The 24,652-nt window shown below is 38.4% G+C and overlaps 1 protein-coding gene and 1 pseudogene across 1 annotated transcript; one reads left to right on the forward strand and one right to left on the reverse strand.

Annotated features, from left to right (window-relative positions):
• Positions 1-24,652, reverse strand: part of LOC137015311 (zinc finger protein 729-like) — a 343,783-nt pseudogene that overhangs the window by 200,755 nt on the left and 118,376 nt on the right.
• Positions 16,627-23,915, forward strand: LOC137013744 (uncharacterized). The gene is made up of 6 exons (XM_067377680.1): positions 16,627-16,791; positions 17,493-17,557; positions 20,349-20,443; positions 23,049-23,150; positions 23,347-23,457; positions 23,716-23,915. The coding sequence occupies exons 1-6, from the start codon at positions 16,627-16,629 to the stop codon at positions 23,913-23,915; spliced, it is 738 nt and encodes a 245-aa protein (XP_067233781.1).

Genomic DNA, 24,652 nt, shown 5'->3' on the forward strand with positions numbered 1-24,652 from the left:
TCAATATCAGTTCAACGTCTAATACTAAAATGTTAATTTGATGTACAATATTTATGTCATTAGACACTGATATTTTGTGGGTTTAAGGTTAGATTGTAAAGTAACCAAAATCCAACATATAGCCAACATTTAAAATTAATGTGAAACTGACATCAAATACTGGCAAGTAGTTAGTCGGTATGGTGACCAAAATCCAAAGTCTCAAGTCAACGTCAATTTTGACGTTGAATAATAATATTTAGTCATCAGGTATGGCAACCAAACCCAACGACTTCTTACCATCATAATGGTAATTCCCGAACAATTTCAAATTCCAAAATGACTTGACATTAGACATCGTGTTGGTTTTAAGGTTGTAGTATTAACTAACTGAAATTCAAACTGAAGCCAACATCTGAAGCCAACATCAAATTAATGTCAAACACTGACATTTAGTCATCAAGTAAAGTAACAAAAAATCAACTTCAAGTCAATGTCTCAAGCCAACATTAACTTACAATTGTGTGGATGTAACATAATGTCTCTAACCAATGTCAATTTACAGTGTACTTTTGTTCATGAGATTAGAAGTTTTTGTTTGTTGATGAAAAGTGTTCATCAAATCAAATCAAATCAAGTCAAATAAAGACCGCTCAGATTTATAGTGAGGTTGTTGTATAAAATAAATATCACATTTGTAATTGTGGACAGCCTCACCTTTCAGGTAATGATTCTGGAGGCAGCATTTATGCACAAAGGAAATTCACAAAAAGGATTGCAGACCGAATTCTGATCGGGCATAAAGGTTAGGTCATCTAAAACAAAACAGAGGTTGTTTTAGTGATAAGTGAATATTACATCATTCATTTGTCATTTTCAATGGTCATAGCTGACAACAGTTATCAGGAATGAAATATGAATTTCCAACTGTGTTGTTGTCAATGGATTGGCACTTGGCAGTTTTGACAGTAAACAGAAGGTTTTTTTTTTTTGTCTGACACTATACCCTACAATGTGTTTTGTGTTATGACTTTATTTTGACCCATAATGTTTATTATTAATTAATATCAAATCTTGTTTACAATATAATGCAATTCAAACACTTAGCCCAAACCTGTTAAGACAAGATGATCAAAACAGTTATTATTGATTAGTCGATTCTGGGCTGGAAACATTGCTTATAACAACATAAACTTGTTGATATATGTGTTGGAAAGTACAGTAAGTGCATGAAGACAATGCAAACATTACTACTGTTTATTGTAGAGTCTTGTAATTAATGTTTAATGCAACGTATAACTAATTTTTTTGCTCTTTAATTTGGTCTGTTCTTTATATTATTATTATTTTTTTAAATAAAATAGCTAATCAGATTGATTGCTGCTTTTTACTTGGAATTTATATATACAGGTCCTTCTAAAAAAATTAGCATATTGTGAAAAAGTTAATTATTTTCCATAATGTAATGATAAAAATTAAACTTTTTATATATTTTAGATTCATTGCACACCAACTGAAATATTTCAGGTCTTTTATGTCACGGTTCGCAGATGCATTGTTTCCTTTCTGTCGCGTGTTTTGTGTTGTGACAGCAGTGGGCGTGTATGTGTGTGTGTGTGTGTGTGTGTGTCCAGGCCACGTGGCTCATCAGTGGAACCAGCTGCAAGTCATCACCTCACCAGCTGCTGCTTATTCTCTCACCCCTTATAAGCTCACCTCATTCTCTTCTTCCCCGTCAGATCGTTGTTTGGTGTACTGTGCTGTGTTGTTCCGTCCTGTTCCTGCCCGGAGTTCTAGTCGTGTTTTCACCTGTTCCAGTTCGGTGTTCTTCGTGTTCTCGTTCTATGTCTGGACCTTGGATTACTTCACCAGCACTTCTCATCACAGCCACGCATCACCAGCCGACCATCTCAATCCCTGCGTCACCAGAGGCCTGCCTATTCAGTGACTGTGCTATTCTGTCTTCTTCATAATAAACCAGTTAACTTGCATTTGCTTCCTGTGATCAATCATGACATTTTATTGTTTTAATACTGATGATTTTGTCATACAGCTCATGAAATGCAAATTTTTTGAATTTTGGGTTATCATGAAAAGGTTCTCTAAAAGAGCTATTAACCTAATCATCTGAATCAACTAATTAACTCTAAACACCTGCAAACGATTCCTGAGGCTTTTAAAAACTCCCAGCCTGGTTCATTACTCAAAACCGCAATCATGGGTAAGACTGCCGTCCAGAAGGCCATCGTTGACACCCTCAAGCGAGAGGCTAAGACACAGAAAGACATTTCTGAATGAATAGGCTGTTCCTAGAGTGCTGTATCAAGGCACCTCAGTGGGAAGGAAAAAGTGTGGCAAAAAACGCTGCACAACGAGAAGAGGTGACCGGACCCTGAGGAAGATTGTGGAGAAGGACCAATTCCAGACCTTGGAGTAGAAACATCCAGAGCCACCGTGCACAGGCGTGTGCAGGAAATGGGCTACAGGTGCCGCATTCCCCAGGTCAAGCCACTTTTGAACCAGAAACAGCGGCAGAAGCGCCTGACCTGGGCTACAGAGAAGCAGCACTGGACTGTTGCTCAGTGGTCCAAAGTACTTTTTTCGGATGAAAGCAAATTTTGCATGTCATTTGGAAATCAAGGTGCCAGAGTCTGGAGGAAGACTGGGGAGAAGGAAATGCCAAAATGCCTGAAGTCCAGTGTCAAATTCCCACAGTCAGTGATGGTCTGGGGTGCCATGTCAGCTGCTGGTGTTGGTCCACTGTGTTTTATCAAGGGAAGGGTCAATGCAGCTAGCTATCAGGAGATTTTGGAGCACTTCATGCTTCCATCTGCTGAAAAGCTTTATGGAGATGAAGATTTCGTTTTTCAGCACGACCTGGCACCTGCTCACAGTGCCAAAACCACTGGTAAATGGTTTACTGACCATGGTATTACTGTGCTCAATTGGCCTGCCAACTCTCCTGACCTGAACCCCATAGAGAATCTGTGGGATATTGTGAAGAGAAAGTTGAGAGACGCAAGACCCAACACTCTGGATGAGCTTAAGGCCGCTATCGAAGCATCCTGGGCCTCCATAACACCTCAGCAGTGCCACAGGCTGATTGCCTCCATGCCACGCCGCATTGAAGCAGTCATTTCTGCAAAAGGATTCCCGACCAAGTATTGAGTGCATAACTGAACATAATTATTTGAAGGTTGACTTTTTTTGTATTAAAAACACTTTTCTTTTATTGGTCGGATGAAATATGCTAATATTTTGAGAATTTTGGGTTTTCATGAGCTGTCAAAATCATCAGTATTAAAACAATAAAAGACCTGAAATATTTCAGTTGGTGTGCAATGAATCTAAAATATATGAAAGTTTAGTTTTTATCATTACATTATGGAAAATAATTAACTTTTTCACAATATGCTAATTTTTTGAGAAGGACCTGTATATATATATATATATATATATATATATATATATATATATATATATATATACACACAAGTACATTTTAGTTAAAAATTTTAAATTAGAAATTAATTAATATCGATCTTATCCATCAATGATGATGGTTCAACTTTGCAGTGTATGGATTTTGTGGATAGCCACATATTCAAATTGAATTTTATGAATTGTTATCATCTCATATATATAGTTTTTTTTTTATTTTATTATTATTTTTTTTTTATAAATTGCAAACCCCCATGACCCCATGCCCAAGCCATCACGTAAACACGGTGATGCCGCGCTATTGCGCCATTTTGCGACTCTTGGCGGTCTTTTTGGGGGAATCAATTTATCAGGAGGCCTGCAGTGCACTTAGCCAGCTTCAAGTGTGGTGAGTATATCTGGAAATTTGATTATGTATGATGTAAAAGTGTTTATTACACCCTAATGATATTACATGTAATACATCAACGTTATTGAAAAGAATACATCGACGTGTAAGACGATGGGTAAAGCTTATTAAATAGAAAATGGGATATTCCTGAAATAAAAATCCACATTAAGTCATTACAGCCATCTAACGTTAGCCGTTAGAAAAACATTTTAAATAAAGTTTAAACTTAAAACGTAGGTTTTTCATTATTATATTTGTTTGTTTTAACAATTCTTCCGGATAATGTACGTTAAGCTTTTAATCATGAAATTCGTTCGATTTGATGCTTTTTTCCTTTCTATTTTTTCAAGCGCATTAGTTATGCAGATGTAATATTCTGCTGTAACGTTCAAGTCGTTTAATCCAAGACATCCACTTCCAATCAAACATTTGATTAATTTTGGAGTAAGCTATCTCCGTTATAACTGTCAGATTTCTACACATTCTCCTTTTTAAAAAAAAAACATTTTAAGCAAAAACAGCTTTTTCTACTATAAGATCTAGTTTCATATTTAGGGTTCAAGTTTATCACTGAGATCTATTATTAGTATTTGATATTGTGTGATTTTAGATGTTGTGGAGCTATGAAATATGAGGTTATAACATTTGTTTTGTTTTTGCTTTGTTTTGCATTTATCCCCTTGCCATGGTCTGAAGAAGCCGTATCGTTGTAAGGTAACATTATATTTTTTTGTTCACTTATAAATGAGCCGCTAGAACACCGATGTTTTAATATAAATTAATATATTACATTAATTAAATTAAAAATATTAATAGATTGAAGGTAGTTAATCTGATTCTTCTGTAACCTTATCACTCATGGTGGGTTTTCTTGTGTGCTCTTCTGTTAGCCTATCATTTTGCACTGTCCAGTTGCTAGCTAGCAGTTGAATTTAATTGAATTTAATGAAATTAATATTTAATGTAATCTGGTGTTTGACATTGGGCTTGTCTTTTTGTGCAGAACATTTTGCATGTCTTATCTTAAACGTTGGAGAAAAATTCGCTCAGAAGCTGCTAAAATTGCACTGGAATGTACTAGCGAAGATGATAGCCATGACAATTTGGATAATCCAAATGAGTGTGATGTAAATGGTGGTGAAAATTTTGCAGCAGAGGACAACAGTACTTCACAAGAATCAGATGAACTTGGTGATACAGATTCAGATTTTGGATACAAAGATTATGTGTCAACTGATTCTGAACAAGGTGTAGAATCTGCAAAAGAGGATGAAGTAACCTTTCAAGAAAAGCTTGCTTCCTGGGCTACAAGAAGTAAATGTGGAAGAAGCCAAATTAATGAATTGCTTGGTATTTTGAAGGATGAAGGTTTAGAAGTACCGAAGGATTCTAGGACATTATTGAAAACACCTCGTCAAATCCAGATAGAAGACAGGTGTGGTGGACAGTATACCTACTTTGGTATTGAATGCTCTGTTGTGAAAATTCTTGATCGGAACATCAAGTATTTAGAAAGTTCAAACTCTGTGGACCTGTTAGTGAACATAGATGGAATTCCTCTTTTCAAGTCATCTAATTCCCAGTTATGGCCAATCATCTGTCGTTTCAGTGACTTTGAACCATTTATAGTTGCCATTTTTTGTGGTGAACATAAACCTAACTCTGTTGATGATTATCTTGAAGACTTTTTAGCTGAATACAAAGAACTACAGAGAAAGCCTATCACTCTGAATGGCCAAGAAATCCATGTGTGCATCAAAGCCTTTGTTTGTGATGCTCCAGCTCGAGCATTCTTAAAATGTATAAAAGGACACACTGGATATGATTGTTGTGAAAGATGCACAATTAAGGGAGAGTATAAGAACAAAAGAGTCGTGCTCCTGGGAGACTACCCATTAAGAACCGATAGAGATTTCTCTAATGGACTTTATGTTAATCATCATGTTGGAGTATCCCCTTTACTTAATGTGGGAATAAGATGTGTAACAGGTTTTCCTCTTGATTATATGCATCTTGTATGTCTTGGAGTTGTAAAAAGACTGCTGTGCTTTTTAAGAAAAGGACCACCTGAATGTAGACTGTCACATAGAAAAGTGGGAGAGATTTCAAATCTTCTTGTGTCTTTATCTGGAAAGCTACCTAGTGAATTTGCTCGCCAACCAAGACCCTTAACAGATTTAGATCGGTGGAAAGCCACAGAGCTGCGGCAATTCCTTCTATACACTGGACCTGTAGTTCTGAAAAAAGTGTTACACAAGGATGTTTATGAACACTTTCTCTGCCTAACAGTAGCTGTATCAATCCTTTTGGACACCTGTGAGACGAAGCGTTCAGCTTACATGGACTATGCTAAACAACTTTTAGATTATTTTGTTGAAAAATCGAAGCACATTTACACACCAATTTTTTTGGTGTATAATGTTCATAACTTGAAACATCTGTCAGATGACTCTAGACATTTCATGTGTTCTCTCAATGACATATCTGCATTTCCTTTTGAAAATCATCTGCAAATTCTGAAGAAACTAGTGAGAAATGCCAAAAATCCCATCAGTCAAGTCGCAAAGAGACTTTGTGAACAAGAGAGGGCAGAAAGCCACAGAAACAAGGTGTCAAACAAAAGTTGGCATTTTGTTTCGGAAAAGAAGAGAAATGGATGCTTCCTCTTGCACAATGAAGACTTTGCCTTTGTTAAAGAAAAACGTGATGATGGCAATTTGTTATGTGATGTCATTTCCCAAAAAAACATGGAAAGCTTTTTTACAGTGCCTTGTGACTCCAAGCTTATTAATGTTGTATATATTAGAAACTTGGAGAGAGTCCAGAAACGTCGCAGGCTTCTTGATGTTGATGAAATTCACCGTAAAGTGGCTTGTCTACCCTTCAAAACAGGATATGTACTTATGCCTTTATTGCACAGCATGGAGCGAAAAGACTAAAAAAGGGTAATTACTATATAGTGTGAATTAATAATAATTACTGTATAAAAAGCATTTTGAATTTACATTAGTTTTCCTTATGTAATAAATTTATTGTGAAATATATAACATTTGTTTCACCTGTGATTAATAACAGAAAGGTTTAACTTCTTGTGCACATCCCTATTTTATATGTGTTATTTAAACTGTTTTACTTTATAGGTGCCTTAATATTATAACTTGATATTAATTTTGATTTATCTATATATTTATTTCTATTTATTTTTTATTTATGTCAGTAGTATTTGTTTCAGGATGGCTTGGGTAAGGGCAGTGTGGCAAGAGAAGAAAAGGCAAGAGGAAGGGACGGTGCCGGACAGCTGGGTGGACCCAAAGAACATGTTATTGTACTGGCCAAATGTTGCAAATGCAACAAGATATTTGAAGGAACAACGGCCACCATCTGATAGTTGGAGAAAGTTTCCACTTGTGAAAGAGAAGATGAGATCTGGTAGGTAATTTTACACATTACATCTATTATGTGCATTTTAATAATTGACCTGCCATATGAATGTTATTCACTGACAACATTTTTGCTTTGCCATTCTTTACATTATTTTTGATTTATAGATTACTTTGAAGAGTGTGACAACTGTGAACTCACAAGTAGTACAGAAGCTGAAGAAGGTTCACTGGAAGCAAAAAGAAGAAAAATATCAAAGAAATTTGAAGACTGTTTGACAGGTATGCCTTTTACTTTGCAGTTATCAGTCATTTACAATTTGAGAAAAATATGCTATATTGCTGGTTGATTTTTTTTTTCTGCTTGAAAGCCTGTGAATTGGAGGCTGAAAATGATTCCCATGATCCTCAATCTCAAATGCTCAGGCTCTGTAGGTTTACATTGCAGTTAATGTAAATGAAAGGCAGCGATGTGAATATATATAGTATACTGCTGTGCGCCTCAAAGTTATTTAACACATCTTTTGTGGTCCTTGTATACCTAAAGTGTAAAGATGGCCATAAGCATGTCAAGTTCAGATTTCTTGTTTCAAACTCTTGCAAAAGCTGATATGGTTTCAATTTGTCCATTTAAAATTATCAGTTTAATTGAAAGTTCTCCAGTATTCCAGTGACTGGAATATTTCTGTTTTTTGTTTTTTTCTCTTTATTCTGTTATTATCTTTTCTACTTTTCCACCACTTGCTTCCTCCAATGTTCTTTCTGGTAGGAGAGTAAGGGATGATGGAAATTTAGCAGTAGAAAGGATGCGTACATAACTATACATTCCCACAACTTTCCTTCTTATCACGCACCATGTTAGCAGTCACAATCACTGAAAATGTATATTTTTCTTGCTTGAACACAATTTCTGTTTATATCTGTCTCTTGAATCAGATCATAGTTGTGACACTGATCCACAATTCGAAGAAGAAGATAACCTTGGAAATCGTCAGCTTCCTAACAGTAATGAAGGTTAGTATTTCTATTTTTTTTTTTTTTATACATGTAACAGGGTAACTACTTGTCAATAGAGTATGGGGGGCAGCAAAAAAAAAAAAAGTAAAAAAAGATGATCTTTTTATCTGTCTTATGCATTATCTTTGCTTTAAAAGTTTATTACATTAAATAAGCAGTAAAATATTTTGTCAGCAGAGCTAGAACTTCCTGTTGCTCCAAGGAAGGTGTGCAAGCTCTCCAATGCAAGCTCTACATCTTCTGTTTCATCCAGTGGATCAAGCTCTGGCTCTCCATTGCCACTTCAAAAAAAGCAGACTTCAACAGCACAGGGTTGGCAATCCTATTACTTCCAACCTCAGTCTAATCTTAGACAAAAAAGGTTTCTTCAGGTCCTTATTTAAGTCCTAAATTCAATTTCAGAAATATTTAGTTTGAAAGTGATTCAGGGCTCCAAACTGAGACTAAAACAGTTGCATTTGCGACCATAAATATTAATTTGCGAGTGACGTTTTTGCTTAGGTCGCCAGTGGCGACTACTCACCAAAAGCTCCTCAGGATTTAACCGCTGAAAAAGTTTTCTCAGGCGGATGATTTGCTTAATTCTAGCAGCGCCCTGTCTGTGATAAAACAAACTCGGGCCGAAGGTTAATACACACGAGATCAGCCCATAGGGAAAAAGCCGTCTGTCAGTCAGAAGTGTTTTGTAGAGTCGGCGTGGCTCTGGCCCATTATCTTCTCACCGATGCCGAGACTGAACCGACAGAGACGCATTTCAGCCAGAATCAGCCCGAGTGTTATTGCTATCTTGGTATATATTTACAGTTATGACTTAACAATTTGAAAGTAATGCCTTTTTTCTTAATTGTTTTGAGATCAAATCTTTTGTTATGTTCACGTATTAAACTGAGGCGATGCACATCAAAGTTTTAGTGGAAAAAGAGAGGTTCAGACAGTCCTCTTCTGTGCTGCACATCAGTGCTGACGCACACAGTCTGATAAACGCAGCTCCGCTGTGCAGCTAGAGAGAAATGACGGAGACATAAGAAGGGAAAGTGCAGAAAATACAGCGTCTATTTCGTGCACAACTTGAACAAACTAGAACAGGTAAAGCTGTCAGCTGTGTGGATATTGGCGTTTATAATAATTACTAGTATGGCTTCTTCTAAACAAGATCTTGGTCTGTGTTCTTTTAATGCATGAACTTCATTATTTGAAGTGCAGCTGCCGTGCAGTAATCGCAAAAAGCTCTGTGCTTTGTCACTTTTTAATAAAAAGTACCAGCTTTGAAATTATTCAGAATTCGTAACGAAATTTAAACAATACAGTTTTGGCGCTCCTTAATGGGGCAGGCGCGGTCGCTTTATCGCCTCAGTTCAAGGGAAAGGGAACCCATTTAATCTTTCTCTTTACTAATATAGTACATAGTGAACATGATTTAACATCAAAAGGTAGGCTATTTTATAAGAGAGCCTACAGTACAACTTACTGAAATGTCTCAGGTAGGAGGAGCCCAAGCTACACTCGGTGGCCAAGTGATGCTTATGCTCCATGATACTGGTACAGATTCTGTGTAATGAACAATTCTTTGTGACTGTAAATTTCAAGCTGGAAAAGACATTTAGTTCCCACTTTAAGTGAACCCATAGTTCCCAGGTCATCTACAAGATGGATTAAAATGCTTATAAAGTCAAGAAAAGATGAGACATAAACACATGACAGTATGATTGAAATGTTACAATGTAAAAAAATAAATAATAATAATCGTAAAATAAATAAAACACGTTTATTCTGTGGCACCTAAAAAAAAATTATTTGGCTCCTAAGTTTTTTCTTATAGGAGCCAATTTTTTAGTTTGGAGCCCTGTTCATACCCATAGTGAAATATTGTGTATTGAGTAATTTTGACCCTTCAGCTCCTTCCCTTTGATGAGGAAAACGCTGTATGTTCTCTAAAATGTTGTTGTTTGCAGGTCTATATTTACTTAATTTTAGAAAAGAACACCACCACAGTTCTTGCTAAAGTAAAGACTTGAAGAGTCAGACTTGCACATATTCAGAGTTTTACGAAACTCGCACTTGTCTCATTATTAATTATTATTAATCAATTAGATAAATGATTTATCCAAAAAAATTACCTTAGCTAGCTGAAGCATTTGTCTTAACATGTGAACTTAGTTTCTGATTCTTGTAGCCCCTGTGCAAACTAAGGAGGCCATATCAAAAAACCAGACCAGACAACATTCTGATGGAGAACCCAGACAATCTGGGTCACCTGTTGATCGACAGTCCAGCAGCTCTAAACAAGATGAAAAACGCTCCCCATACCCAATGCAAGAAGCAAGTAAGTATAGTTAGGGCTGGGCGATAAAATGATAACAATATGTATCGCGATAGACATGTAATGGGTGTCAATAAAAAAAGTGTTCGATAAAACGTTCGATTTTTTTTTTTCTTCGTCGGAAGAAACCAGAGGTTGCGAAGCAGGTTTGGTTGCATGAACAAAGGCACTCGCCCTCTGGTAACCTAGCAACGTAGGGAGTGATGCGCAACCAGCCAATCATGAAACAGTTTGGTTGCGCCATATCGTTGTCTCGTGTTGGATTCTTCAGTAACAGAACCGGCGTGGAGTGATAAGTGGAAAGCCTTATTTGTTCAGTGAGTGATGTAGATAAGATGACTGACTGCTGCGCCAATTCTGACAGACATCCGCGCATGTTACTGAGAGAGAGCGAGAGAGAGATCCTCCTCCGGCCTCGCGCTCACACTCTCACAGTCTTCAAACTGTCTTGCTCTCCCTCCCTCCCTCACGCATATTAATCAAAATTGATATTACCATCAAAATCAATTGAGAATTGACACGATGATTGGTCGGAAGACCGATGTTTCACATTAAGCAATCAGAGATTTTTTTCCTGAATTACCGCTGGGTGTGAATTGTACTAAAATAACGTTGCCTTATCTTCTCTGAAAAGCGTTCCGCACATTCAGCTGACATAAACCTATCCAGTGATGAAATGTTTTCTGTGTTGACATAAAACTTGTGCGATGTCCTAACTACCGGATAATCACACATGCTGTCTGCGCCTTATGTTTTCCTGCTTTTTTGTCTAATCACACCTATGAATCAGTGGAAGGTTAAAGGATTAGTTCACCCCAAAATGAACATTTCCTAATCATTAGCGCACCCCCAATGCCATCCAAGATATCCATGTCTTTCTTTCTTCAGTGGAAAAGAAATTAAGTTTTTTTTGAAGAAAACATTTCAGGATTTTTTCTTCATATAATGGACTTCAATGGCAACCAACTCAGTTGCTATTGTTTCCTCAAAAAACCTAATTTCTTTTCCACTGAAGAAAGAAAGACATGGATATCTTGGATGGCATTGGGGTGAGTAAATTATTAGGAAATTTTCATTTTGAGGTGAACTAATCCTTTAAGTTTAAAATAAAAATGTTTAAATGTAATATATTTTTCTCCTGGTCCTTATTTTAAATATGTCATAAAAATATCAATGATTATCGATATCGACCGATATGAAACACTTATATCGTGATACAGTTTTCAGCAATATCGCCCAGCCCTAAGAATAGTATATTTACTTAAGGGCATGTTGTCCATATGATAATGTTAGGGGTACAATATAATTTTCAGTAATCACATTATAGCTGCTCTTCTGACAAGAATCTCCTTTCTTGCATTACACAAGTGTATGATTATGATCCATTTCATAATTAAAATCAGTCAAGGACAGTTTGATCAAATACATGCACAGTTTATGCCAGCTAGTATACAGGCATGGTGCTGCACTTATGTTTTCTACTGCTCGACAAAAATGTTGTTGGTCAATTTTGGCCCTTTGAAATATGTTTTATTTTTTCCCAAATTTTTTTTTTTTTTTTTTGATTACTTTTTTTTTTTTTTTTTAATTTTAGGGACTCCTAAATAATGGCTTTATTAATTAAAAAACTAGCCCTAATAAATTCAGCCCTAAAAAATCCTGAAACTTTATTATCAAACATAGAAATTAACATCAATTTATTAAAAGTTTAATAAATATATTTAGGGGCCTACAAAATGTTTTTTCTTCTGTTATGTTTTATTGTTTTTCAACGATTATTTGACAATCAATTAATTGAATATAATTAATTACCATAACTCCTTCAAAAACAGCCAGGAACCTTGGAGTTATGATTGATGATCAGCTAACTTTCTCTGACCACATTGCTAAAACTGTCAGGTCCTGCAGATTTGTTTTATTCAACATTAAGAAGATCAGGGCGTTTCTTTCGAAACATGCTGCACAACTCCTTGTTCAAGCTCTTGTTCTGTCCACGCTGGACTATTGCAGTGCTCTCTTGGCAGGTCTTCCAGCCAGTTCTATCAAACCTTTACAATTAATCCAGAACGCGGCAGCAAGATTAATTTTTAATGAGCCAAAAGAATACATGTCACACCTCTGTTTATCAATTTGCACTGGCTACCAATAGCTGCTCGCATAAAATTCAAGGCATTGATGTTTGCATATAAAACGTCTCGGTTACATGTGTAACCCTCGTTCCCTGAAGGAGGGAATGGAGACGTACGTCAGTAGTAACCGACGAATTGGGATATCGCTAGAGAGCCCTATCAACTTCGAGAGAATAAAAACAAGCCAATGGAATTGGCGTGCGATATTTGCATAATGCGCACCGCCTCCGACAGGTGTATATAAATAGGAAGCAGATGCAATCGCACTCTGTTTTTCGCTGAGGAGACAGCTGGTGTCCGCACAGAGCGAGGGTACAGAAACTGTGGCGACGGGACGTACGTCTCCGTTCCCTCCTTCAGGGAACGAGGGTTACACATGTAACCGAGACGTTCCCTGAAGGAGGGAACGGAGACGTACGTCAGTAGTGACCGACGAATTGGGATCCCAAATAAAGCGCCACAGTTACGAAACCCCTTCCAGTGTTCAGCTCAAGCTCAGCCACCCATTGCACCACATGGTTGGTGAAGGGGGCGAGCTAAACGCCGAGAGAAGAGTTACTGTCAATAACCAAAACCCACTAAGTAACTACACTGCACTGGGGAAGCGAACCCGTGAGGGACGCTGCGGAGGCCACTACCTACCCAGCGGGGGAGGAGTTTACGTGGAGAATACACATATGGACTTGCGCGGGGGCAGTACGCATATGGAGTCCCTGGGATGGCTCCTGCCTGGTAGGGGGAGACTCATCTGACAGGTGACAGCAGAGCTGGCTCTGCTAAGGAAAGACACGGACTCGCCCATAGGGAGTTTTACACCATGGAAAATATACATATGGGACCGCTTACGTAGAGGAGTCACGACATATGGGCCCCAGCCAACAGACAACGTCAGCGACGGATGTAGGCCTGGCATCAGACACTCTGCAATGTCCGAGCCGAAGGGGGAGGCGGAGGAACTCGACAGGGTTCGCTATGCGGGGAACACGACTGGAGTCAAAATATGCATGCATCTGGCCCAGGGGGCGGAACTGGCATTGCAAGCCGACACTTAGAACGGGCTCAACGCGTCTACTGGCTCGTGGCGAGTACACGGGAAGATACCGGTTCTACACGTAGGCTAGGCCGGGGACCGGGGACCGGGGACCGCCCGGGGAGAGGTCGGACTCTGCGAGGCAGCAGTGCGTATGGGAGACGGCGCACTGGACGCGGCCTGCACCATCACACTGCCACCTGTTGGCGAGGGGAGAGGGGTCTGAAAGCGGCAAGGCGGGGCCTCGCACGCTGACAGGCGCGCCCTCTTGTGGCCTGGAGGTTTGAGGAAACTGCTCTTTTTGTGAAAAGGTGGGTACCGCTGAGCTCCGGAGAGCTAGCAGTGGTTGATGGTATGACACACACACAAATTCCCCCCGGCCCTCCACCGGAGGTGGGAGAGAAGTTGGAACTCTCTCCCGAAGAGCTGAATCCATCCCCTCCGGGCCGCCCGTCTCAGGGTTGCGACTTCCTCGACCGTTTACCACCTGGCTTGGCTGAGGCGGGCTGGGCACCACGTCCGCGACCGGCACTCTGCTTCCTGGCAGGTTTAGGCTGCTGCTTTGCCAGTTTAGCAGAGGCGGAGGACGACGCGGGTGGGCACCCTCGGCAACGAGCAGGCTGAGGCTGAGCCGCCGGCGGTGTGGAGGCAGCAGCGGACCGCCGGGGCATCACGTGGCTGATAGCCTCAGCCTGCTTCTGTGCGGCGGAGAACTGTTGGGCAAAGCTCTCCACTGCGTCGCCGAAAAGGCCGACCGGAGACACGGGGGAATCCAGGAACCGATGTTTGTCCGTTTCCCTCATGTCTGCCAGGGTCAGCCACAGATGGCGCTGCTGGACTACCAAGGTAGACATCGCATGACCAACAGAGCGTGCTGTCACCTTAGTTGCCCGGAGGGCAAGGTCAGTGGCAGCGCGCAGCTCCCCCAGCAACTGTTGGTTAAGCCCTCCCTGGGGGATCTCCGACAGCACCTTTGCCTGATCAACCTGCAATAGGGCCATCACATGCAAGGCGGAGGCAGCCTGCCCACAGGCTCTGTAAGCTTTCTCAGTCAAGCCGGCTGAGAATTTACAGGCCCGGGACGGGAGACGCGGTTCACCGCGCCAGCCAGAGGCCGTCGGACACAGCTGCATCGCGATAGACCTCTCGACTGGTGGGATTCTCGCATAACCCCTGGCCTCTCCGCCATCCAGGGAGGTGAAGGCGGAAGAGGGCCCAGCTCTAGAACGGCCACTGTAGGGTTCAAATGGAAACACTCGGCTCCTGAAGACTCGCGACCTCGCTGCTATGCCGTAACGCCAACAGAGACAGCCGATCCTCTTCACAGGCTTCTCTCTTCTCTCTCAGTTAGAAGGTTTTTCCTTTTCAGCAGGACACCAACAGTCTGGCTCCTCAGCGAAAGACAGAGTGCGATTGCATCTGCGTCCTATTTATATACACCTGTCGGAGGCGGTGCGCATTATGCAAATATCGCACGCCAATTCCATTGGCTTGTTTTTATTCTCTCGATGTTGATAGGGCTCTCTAGCGATATCCCAATTCGTCGGTTACTACTGACGTACGTCGAACGTGACCGACTGAAAGGGAACCACCACTGGCTCTGCACCCCTTTACCTAAATTCATTACTTCAGACTTATGAGCCCTCTAGAAGCTTGCGTTCTGCAAGTGAACATCACTTGATTGTGCCATCCCAAAGAAGCACAAAGTCACTTTTATGGACTTTTAAATCCCAGCAGCTGAGTCCTTAGCCATCTTCAAGAATCGGCTTAAAACACATCTCTTCCATCTTTATTTGACCTTCTAACTTTTGCACTCACTAATTCTATTTAAAATAAAAAAAAAAAAACGTATGACCTTTCTAATCTTTTTGTATTCTATCTATTTTCTTTTCATTTATTATACAATTATAAAAAAGACCTCTAACATTAGCTTGCTCTATTCTTTTTATATTCTATCGGTTTTCTTTTTATTTATTATATTATTTAAAAGCCCTTGCTACGTATACTGCGTTTAGGCTAACTGAGACTTGTTAAAGCACTTATATATCATTGCTCTTTTGTTGTTTTTGATTGCTTCCATTGTCCTCATTTGTAAGTCGCTTTGGATAAAAGCGTCTGCTAAATGACTAAATGTAAATGTAAATATAATCTTTTCATCAATAGACCTTATTCGATTAAGCACGGTCATCATGACATGCATAATTTAAGACACATGTGCAGCTTACACCAAAACACATATGGTTGATGCGAAAAAAAAAAGAAGAGAGCACGCAAAACAAGGTTTTCAGCTTAATGTTTCATTATCCACATCACAGATTTCATAGGGCTCTAGTTGATACCACTTAATAAGTTGTTTCCTTCATGGCTCCTGAGAATTTCAACTCTTAAAATAGCCAAGCTGAAATAGACACTTTTGGTGCTTTTCCACTGCATGGTACGGTTCACTTTTGGGGGGTTTTCCACTGGGTACAGTACCTGTTACCTGCTACTTTTTTCAGTACCACCTTGGCTGAGGTTCCAAGCGAACCATACCATTACCAAAACATGACTTGTTAACTCTGCTGTTCACTCATTGGCCAGAGAAAATCGTCAGCCATTGAACTTGCAACACGAGTCACAACATACCCGCTAGATTTAAATCTGCACAGCCAGCGAAGGATCTAACTAATTCTATTGTTCGTAGGCTTATCTGCTGAATGCTTAGATTTGTTCACTGAGTATGGAATAAAATTATCATAGTAAACTAGCCTCACTAGGCCATCAGCACAGACACGTATTTGATATTATAGCATCCAGATAATGATTGCATTTCAGACTTAAAAGAAAAGGTGAACTAAATTTGTAGATTGTTGTAATTGTAGTGGTGAAATTGTGCATTGATAATGTTTCTTATTATGATTATCATTGGCTTCTGTGTCTTAGAATTCCAGAAAAAAGTAATGGAGATGCTTGTTGAAATCCGTGAAGACATCCGCACATTAAAGAAAAGTGTGGGGGGTGCAGAAATGCATACTGTCTCAAAGATTCCTGCCCAGTCCTCAACTGTTGAGGAACTTAACATCCTTGATAAATCCCTCAACTGCTTGGATGAGAAGCTGAGACTGGTAAGATTATACCTTTTCATATCTGTCATGCCTTAGGACTGTCTGTGTGTGATTTCTGTCTTTGTGCTCCCCATGACTTAGTTCTCCCTCTTGTTCCCTTATGCCCGTATTTGGTTTTCCTTTTCCAGTTAAGTCCTCATTTAGTTAATTCAGTTCCACCGGTGTTTGATTAATAACCTCGTTTAGTTTGTTATTTAAACCTTGTGTTTCCACTGTCCAGTGTCTGGTATTAATGTTGATGTTGTGTTTCTCTGCCTGTCTTGTGTTCAGTGTTGCCTATTTAGCTACTTCTCAACCCCTTTTGAGATTTTTTTTTTCTCAAAAGTTTAGGGACAAATATAGCAACTTCTTGAACAAACCTTATTTAAGTTTTTATCTTGCCCATTAATCTATATTCATCATAGATCAGTGAATTTACCATTACCATGACAGTGAATTTACCATGACATTTATCTACCAGTTTTAGCTACTTTCAATTGAAAACAGTTGGCAACACTGCTTGTGTTACTCAATTTGAGAAGATTAAAGACTGTTTCTTTGACTTTTACCCTTGTCTCCTTGTTCCTCGTTTTGCCACAGAAGGAAACCATGACAATATCTGCATACCGTAATTTTTATAATGTGATGTGTTGAGACATAGAGTACTGAACACTGTTAACCTTTTTTGTGGTTAAACTAAAATACTTAACCTATGATTTCAGATTGATAGCTTGTCCAGTGTTGGAGGGATGCACCTGAAGGACAATGTCAAGAGGGTCATGGAGAAGTAAGTTGTTATATTAGTAGTCCTCAGCAGAATCATGTCTTATTACATTTGCCACTTGATATTGTCAGATAAGTTGAAGTTAACTATCTTTTATCAAGTGTTATGGAGGAAACAATGCTTGATAGTTTTCTATCTATCTACCTACTTACCTATCTGTCTATCAGGGGTGTGCTATATGATGATTTTTGATCGTGGACGATAAAAAATGTCTCCACGATCTGCTTTTGAAGAAATGTCGTTGTATCGTGCTACAGCGCACATTCAATCAGCTGTAGTTCTGGCGCCTCCGTCGTATACTATACAACACCACATGCATTCACATCAGTGTTGACTCAGCGGTAGAGTTGCTCTCTCATTATTTGCATGTGCTTTTAAATGTTTCATTCGCACGCTGGTCTGACCTGTGCTTTTTCTGAGTGCCACATTCACCCGAATCTGTCAAAAACTGTCAAACAGCGCCTGATTATTGAACTAATTTATCTTTTGCACTAATACTGTCAAAACACAAGGTTTACATGTAGACAAGTTTGTTAGGTCTAAAATGGAAGTAAACAGTTCAGAGAAAAACATATATATGCCTGTATATTAGATGCATGCATGTCTTAAAGGGACAGTAGGTCTATTAAACATGCAGCCTTCTGTCATTACTGTCAAGGGATAGATTACCCTAAAATTGTAATTTCTGTCATTGTTTACTCACTGTCATGTTGTCCTAAACCTGTATTAATTTCTTTCTTGTGCTGAAAACAAAATAAAATATTTTGAAGAATGTAGCCAAACAGTTGCTGGTTCACATTGAATTTGATAGTAGCAAAAAACACTCTGGATCTATCTATCTATAACAAAATTTAAACCTAGTACTTTTTATTTTACAGTTATAATTTATATTTGAGACTTATGAGCCAACGGTAGCTACTTTTAATCCATAACTAACATTCTACTTTTCATAAAAAATAAACGTAACATAATTAGATACTTAAGTTGTGAACACTTTAATGTAACACATGTAGGCTAGTTTCTCAAAGCTGAGAATGAATAAAAACTGAGCACCTGATACTGCAGACTTCTGCTTGTCAGTCATTCATGATTTAATTTGGAAAAGCACGTTATGTTTTGCCAAATGCCAAACTAGTCTAGGATAGGAAAATGACACAGGTCTGCATTATGTCCAAAATAATTTTCTTGTCAGTATGGCTAAGTGGTATGAGGTAATCATAGTATAACATGTCCACCATAACATGTATACCGCAACATGTAAATAAGTGGGTGTGGCACATACTGTGAGTTTATTAAAGAAACATGAAGAAAGGTGAAGGAGCAGATGAGGAGGACCCACAAAGAAATCCTGAGCAGGGAAAAATTGTTTTATATTTTCAAACATATAATGCTGTTTCGTTTCTGAATGAATCTGTTTTGTTTGAATCGACTGAACTAGTGATTAACTGGTCAAATAAGAGTAATTACTTCATTCCTGAATGAATCAGCCGTTTGAAATAATCGAAAAAGGAATGAACGGCTGAGTGACTTGTGCAATAAGGCATTTACCACCACCTTTCTATTCTAGTTTATTATGGAGTACTATGTCTTCAAAAAAAAAATAAAGGTATCAAAATAAAGTTCACACAAAAAAATATATGTATTGAAGAATGATGGTAATCAAACTATAAAGCATATTTCTAAAACTACTTTTTGTAATGTGTTTGGTGCTTTTCTCATTTAACACTATAATTGCATTAAATTTTGCATTAAAATTTTTTATTTCTCAGATCAATTTTCAGTTAACTAATCTCCACATTATGTAATAAGCTTTAAAAAGAAAAAGAAAAGCCTACTTAATAACTATACTGTAATGTATATCGTTACCGTGAAATAAAATTACTCATACTGTACAGTATACTGTTCTGCATGCTGCAAGTGAGAAAGAAACTACAAGACCTGATGTGAGATGATCATCTGCTCAGATAAACATTTATTAAATAATCCATCCATATTATCCATTGATGTTGATTCAAATTTCATTCTTTGTTGAATCTATTGGACCTATCCACCTTGATTATCCCTCTGCCATGTTACATAGCAACCATAACAGTTGCGCACACAACTTTTTCACATTTATTTTTTCCCTACCTCTTTTCCTAATCTGCTATTTTGAGCACATTTGTCAAATATGCAAAGCTGATTCAAATTCATTAAATGATTTTATGCTCAAGTTAATTTTAAAAAATAACTTACAGTTGTAAAAGGCTATTATTTGGGACAAACACTGCTTATATTGATTTAATACAGAACGTGATTCAGAATGCTTAGATACGGGACAACGCTGTATTAATTATGTTGCCAACTCCTTATACAATTATTGAAGACTGGTAATATAACAGATTTCATAGTGTAAAATATATCCCAGCACATTGCTTTTGGGACCATCTAATAGCCATATATTGCTCACCTGATTGTTGTTAGTTTGCCTTTTTTGTTTTACTTCTCTATTTGTGTATATATAACAAACCTAATTAAATGTTTTGAGATTTTTCTATACACATTCTTACTGACTTCTAGCATTAACTCCAGGCCAAGTTGTTGAAATTTTGAAATTGCACAATATCAGTTGTTCTGCAATAAGATAAAACCTGCCAGTTTGGTTGAGCCCATGACTTTTAATCTAGCACCAAACGGAGGACCTTTATGATATCTGCATTATACTAGATATGATGAACCATACACAAACAATAACACCTGCCTCATAATTTCTCATGTATAATTAATTATTTGGGCATTACTCTTGTATCCACAGGTTGATGACAAACGATGTCATGGCCCGTTTCAATATGAAGGGGGGGAAGGGGAAGCTTGCTTTCACCAAGCTCAATCTGTACACTGTTGTCACAGGTAAAAATGAATAAATAAATAAATAATACAAATATTAGTGTCGCATCACTGTGAAACCAGTAACCACATATTGTAGTCAGCTGTGATCAACACTGCACTGTTTTAGCATAATGTTTTTATTGTTTTCTAGTGAAACTGGTAACTCTGTGGGCTTTTTTTCAGAGTTACTCATCTGTCGCACAGAAATCACACAAATGTTCATATACAGCTATGGAAAAAATTAAGAGACCACTTCAGGTTCAGAAATCAATGTTAAGTGGTCTCTTATTTTTTTTCATAGCTGTATATATGCTATTTGTTAATTGGCAGGTCATTCCTGTTGCCAGCCTACCTTTCTGTTTGAAATCTTTATTGTTCAGAACTCGTTTTTGCATCCATACTGATATGTTGATGACTTACATGTACATTCAGGAATGTTAAATATGCATGGCTCTCAGAAACTGATTTAAAGCCAATCCATAAATGATGTGGTCTAAATATACTCTGTGGAAGGCATAGAAGTAGTTAATGCTTAAATTCAATGTTTACTGTAGTGCATCATATCCTATATTTCTCATGAATTTTCATTTTCAAATATTTCTTACAGAGAGTGTCCAGAAAACATCAAAAGAGACGGAGGCAAATATTGCAGCGGCCATCGCCTTTTGTTTAAAATATGCCCCAGACAGGGTGGGTGGAGGTGGCAGGAAAAAAAGCTGTGAATAAAACTGATGTTAATATGTTTTGAAAAATATTCAGTTCCAATAAGGTTGGTGTTAAAATAATGGTGTTAAATTATTTTAAAATGTTCTGTTCCAATAATGTTAATAATAAAACATAAATAAATCATATTTGTTATAATCCAGTTCATCCCTTTGTCATTTTTCTGATAAAACCACCAAACATTTGTAAATTCCATTTTCAAATTAAGTTAAAATATTCTTTTTGCTAATGTCTTAAAATTTCATAAATTGGATCTTGATCTCTCTCTGATCTTATTGTTAGAGTTTCTTGGTATGTTTTTTTTTTGTTGTTGTTTTTTCTCTCTGAATGTTGATTTTTATTTTACAACAAAATTGAAGGTTTAATGTCATGCCAACAAAATCCATACTAACCATATCTTTCTTTAAAGTTAGAATTTGACAGCTTGACAATTTGTTGTTGGTTTTTGACAGATACCGATTTTGATTTTATTTTCCATCAAAGCACAATGTCTCCGATGTAGGAGATTGATGTTAGTCTGACGTTGGGTTCTGACATCAACCAGATTTAAATTTTCAACCAAAATACAACATATTTTGGACGTAGCAGATTGACGTCAGTCTGACGTTGGTTTCTGACATTAATCAATTTGTCATTTTCCACCAAAATGCAACGTCTTACCAACGTTGGAGATTGACGTCAGTCTGACGTTTGGTTATGACGTCAACCGAATTTTCATTTTCCACCAAAATGCAACGTCTTACCAACGTTGGAGATTGACGTCAGCCTGACGTTTGGTTATGACGTCAACCGAATTTTCATTTTCCACCAAAATGCAACGTCTTACCAACGTTGGAGATTGACGTCTGTCTGACGTTTGGTTATGACGTCAACCAGATTTTCATTTTCAACCAAAATGCAACGTCTTACCAACGTTGGAGATTGACGTCAGTTTGACGTTTGGTTATGACGTCAACCAGATTTTCATTTTCAACCAAAATGCAACGTCTTACCAACGTTGGAGATTGACGTCAGTCTGACGTTTGGTTATGACGTCAACCAGATTTTCATTTTCAACCAAAATGCAACGTCTGAGCAACGTTGGAGATTGACGTCTGTCTGACGTTTGGTTATGACGTCAACCAGATTTTCATTTTCAACCAAAATGCAACGTCTTACCAACGTTGGAGATTGACGTCTGTCTGACGCTTGGTTATGACGCCAACCAGATTTTCATTTTCAACCAAAATGCAACGCCTGACCAACGTTGGAGATTGACGCCAGTCTGACGCTTGGTTATGACGTCAACCAGATTTTCATTTTCAACCAAAATGCAACGCCTTACCAACGTTGGAGATTGACGCCTGTCTGACGCTTGGTTATGACGCCAACCAGATTTTCATTTTCAACCAAAATGCAACGCCTTACCAACGTTGGAGATTGACGCCTGTCTGACGCTTGGTTATGACGTCAACCAGATTTTCATTTTCAACCAAAATGCAACGCCTTACCAACGTTGGAGATTGACGCCTGTCTGACGCTTGGTTATGACGCCAACCAGATTTTCATTTTCAACCAAAATGCAACGTCTGACCAACGTTGGAGATTGACGTCAGTCTGACGTTTGGTTATGACGTCAACCAGATTTTCATTTTCAACCAAAATGCAACGTCTGACCAACGTTGGAGATTGACGTCAGTCTGACGTTTGGTTATGACGTCAACCAGATTTTCATTTTCAACCAAAATGCAACGTCTGACCAACGTTGGAGATTGACGTCAGTCTGACGTTTGGTTATGACGTCAACCAGATTTTCATTTTCAACCAAAATGCAACGTCTTTCTGACGTAGTGGTCCAACGTCATTCTGACGTTATATTGACGTCCGGTGCCTGCTGGGATTAGTACAAAAGCGATTGTTAAAGATTGTACTCCCGACTGTCCAAGTCTGTCCATGAACTTCGGCATCATAAAGACGTCTGTTTCCTGCTGTAACACTGACCTGTGTAACGTCAAAGATGCTCCAGGTATTGAGCTTCACTCATCATGTGTAAATGACTTTCTTCTTTAAAGTCAACACTCATTTTACTTCCAAGGTCATTCAATCAGGAAGTGAAATAGAAGGTGTGGCTTGTCTGTCTTGAACTGATTTAAATGGAGCGGCTAAAGGTGTGTTGCTTATACAGAAAATAAGACACAGTAATACCTGTTTTCTTCCTGTAGATCCCAGCACTACTGTCCCCAATGGAAAGACATGTTACAGTTGTGATGACAAGAGCTGCTCAAAAGTATTGAACTGTACAGGGAGTGAAGATCGCTGCATTGCAGCAACAGGTGAGAATGTGGAATAGAAGATTGTTTTTTTTGTTTGTTTTTTTTTGTTTTTTTGGTTTGTTTTGTTTCATCATCTTTCATTTTAAACATATGATACAGACCAGTGGCTTACTAAGTCATACCCAGGGCCATATGCTATACATTTTTAATGGGCCCCCACCGTTAGGGTCACCCTCACCCTAAACAACGTTCAGCATAATCTGCCCAGGCCATATGCCAATATCTTAGACTAAACTTTGTTTTCTTTACTTTCAACAGGGAGTTATGGAGGCCAATCAGCTGTTGTAAAAGGCTGTGTCTCTAAATTAATTTGTGATGCCACAGCGTTGGTTCCTAATGTTCCTAATGTTGAGGACATCGCGTGTTGTGAGGGGAACCTGTGTAACGGTGCTCAGAGTGTCACCCAGAGCTTCCTGTTCCTCTGCTGTTCTCTGCTCTCCTACTTCCTGCTGCACTGAATCCACAAGATCTTTACATTCTCAAAATAGAGCTTGTGTTCCTTTGTACTATCTTGGATGTCCTGATGTGATTTTTTTATTTAACATTTTATGAAATAATAAAAAAAATACTACATATTTAATAAAGCTTGTAATCCTGTAAAGAAGTCAGAAAAATATTGCAATTATAAAAATATTTTATTGCATAAATAAATTATTTCATACTCTCTATTTGGGTGATCCTCACGAAACCATCTGTTTAAGCCAGGACTAGGCCTTAGTTAAAGCAGCAGTCCATAAGTTTTGTCTCTATGTCGCCATCTCTGTTTGAAACCTGCAATTGCAGTTATATGCGTAATTATTATCTTTACGTGAGTTGTGCATCGGCACGACTCCTCAGTTCTGATGAATCTAATGTTTACTGTCAGTCACACACCGGTGTGGATACTGTACTTCATTTTAGTCTTGAAGTATGACCAACATACGAATTCTCACTGGAAAATAACATCTGAACAAGTAACATGTCGGCCACTTTTGTTCTGACCAAGTGAGGGAAAGAAAAATATTACAGTAAACTGCTCTGCCAATGTTGATTAAATCTAATGATCACTTAGCTTGGATGACGTCAAACTGATCAAATTATTATTATTGTTATACTTTGTTCTCAAATTGTTGTTAACAACATCAGCATTGCGTGACTATTTGTATTTAGAGTGTATTAGTGTTACCTGTAGATTTAAATTTCTGTAGTCACGCCG

Source organism: Chanodichthys erythropterus, chromosome 3 (genome assembly GCF_024489055.1).
Source record: "Chanodichthys erythropterus isolate Z2021 chromosome 3, ASM2448905v1, whole genome shotgun sequence".
NCBI classification, from domain to species: domain Eukaryota; kingdom Metazoa; phylum Chordata; class Actinopteri; order Cypriniformes; family Xenocyprididae; genus Chanodichthys; species Chanodichthys erythropterus.

Bases quoted from the DNA above. Each gene is read 5' to 3' on its own strand.
- LOC137013744 (XM_067377680.1), top strand. From the start codon at position 16,627: ATGGAGATGCTTGTTGAAATCCGTGAAGACATCCGCACATTAAAGAAA. The intron at 23,151-23,346 runs GTATTGAGCTTC...TTCTTCCTGTAG, and splicing joins TAACGTCAAAGATGCTCCAG to ATCCCAGCACTACTGTCCCC. The intron at 23,458-23,715 runs GTGAGAATGTGG...TACTTTCAACAG, and splicing joins TCGCTGCATTGCAGCAACAG to GGAGTTATGGAGGCCAATCA.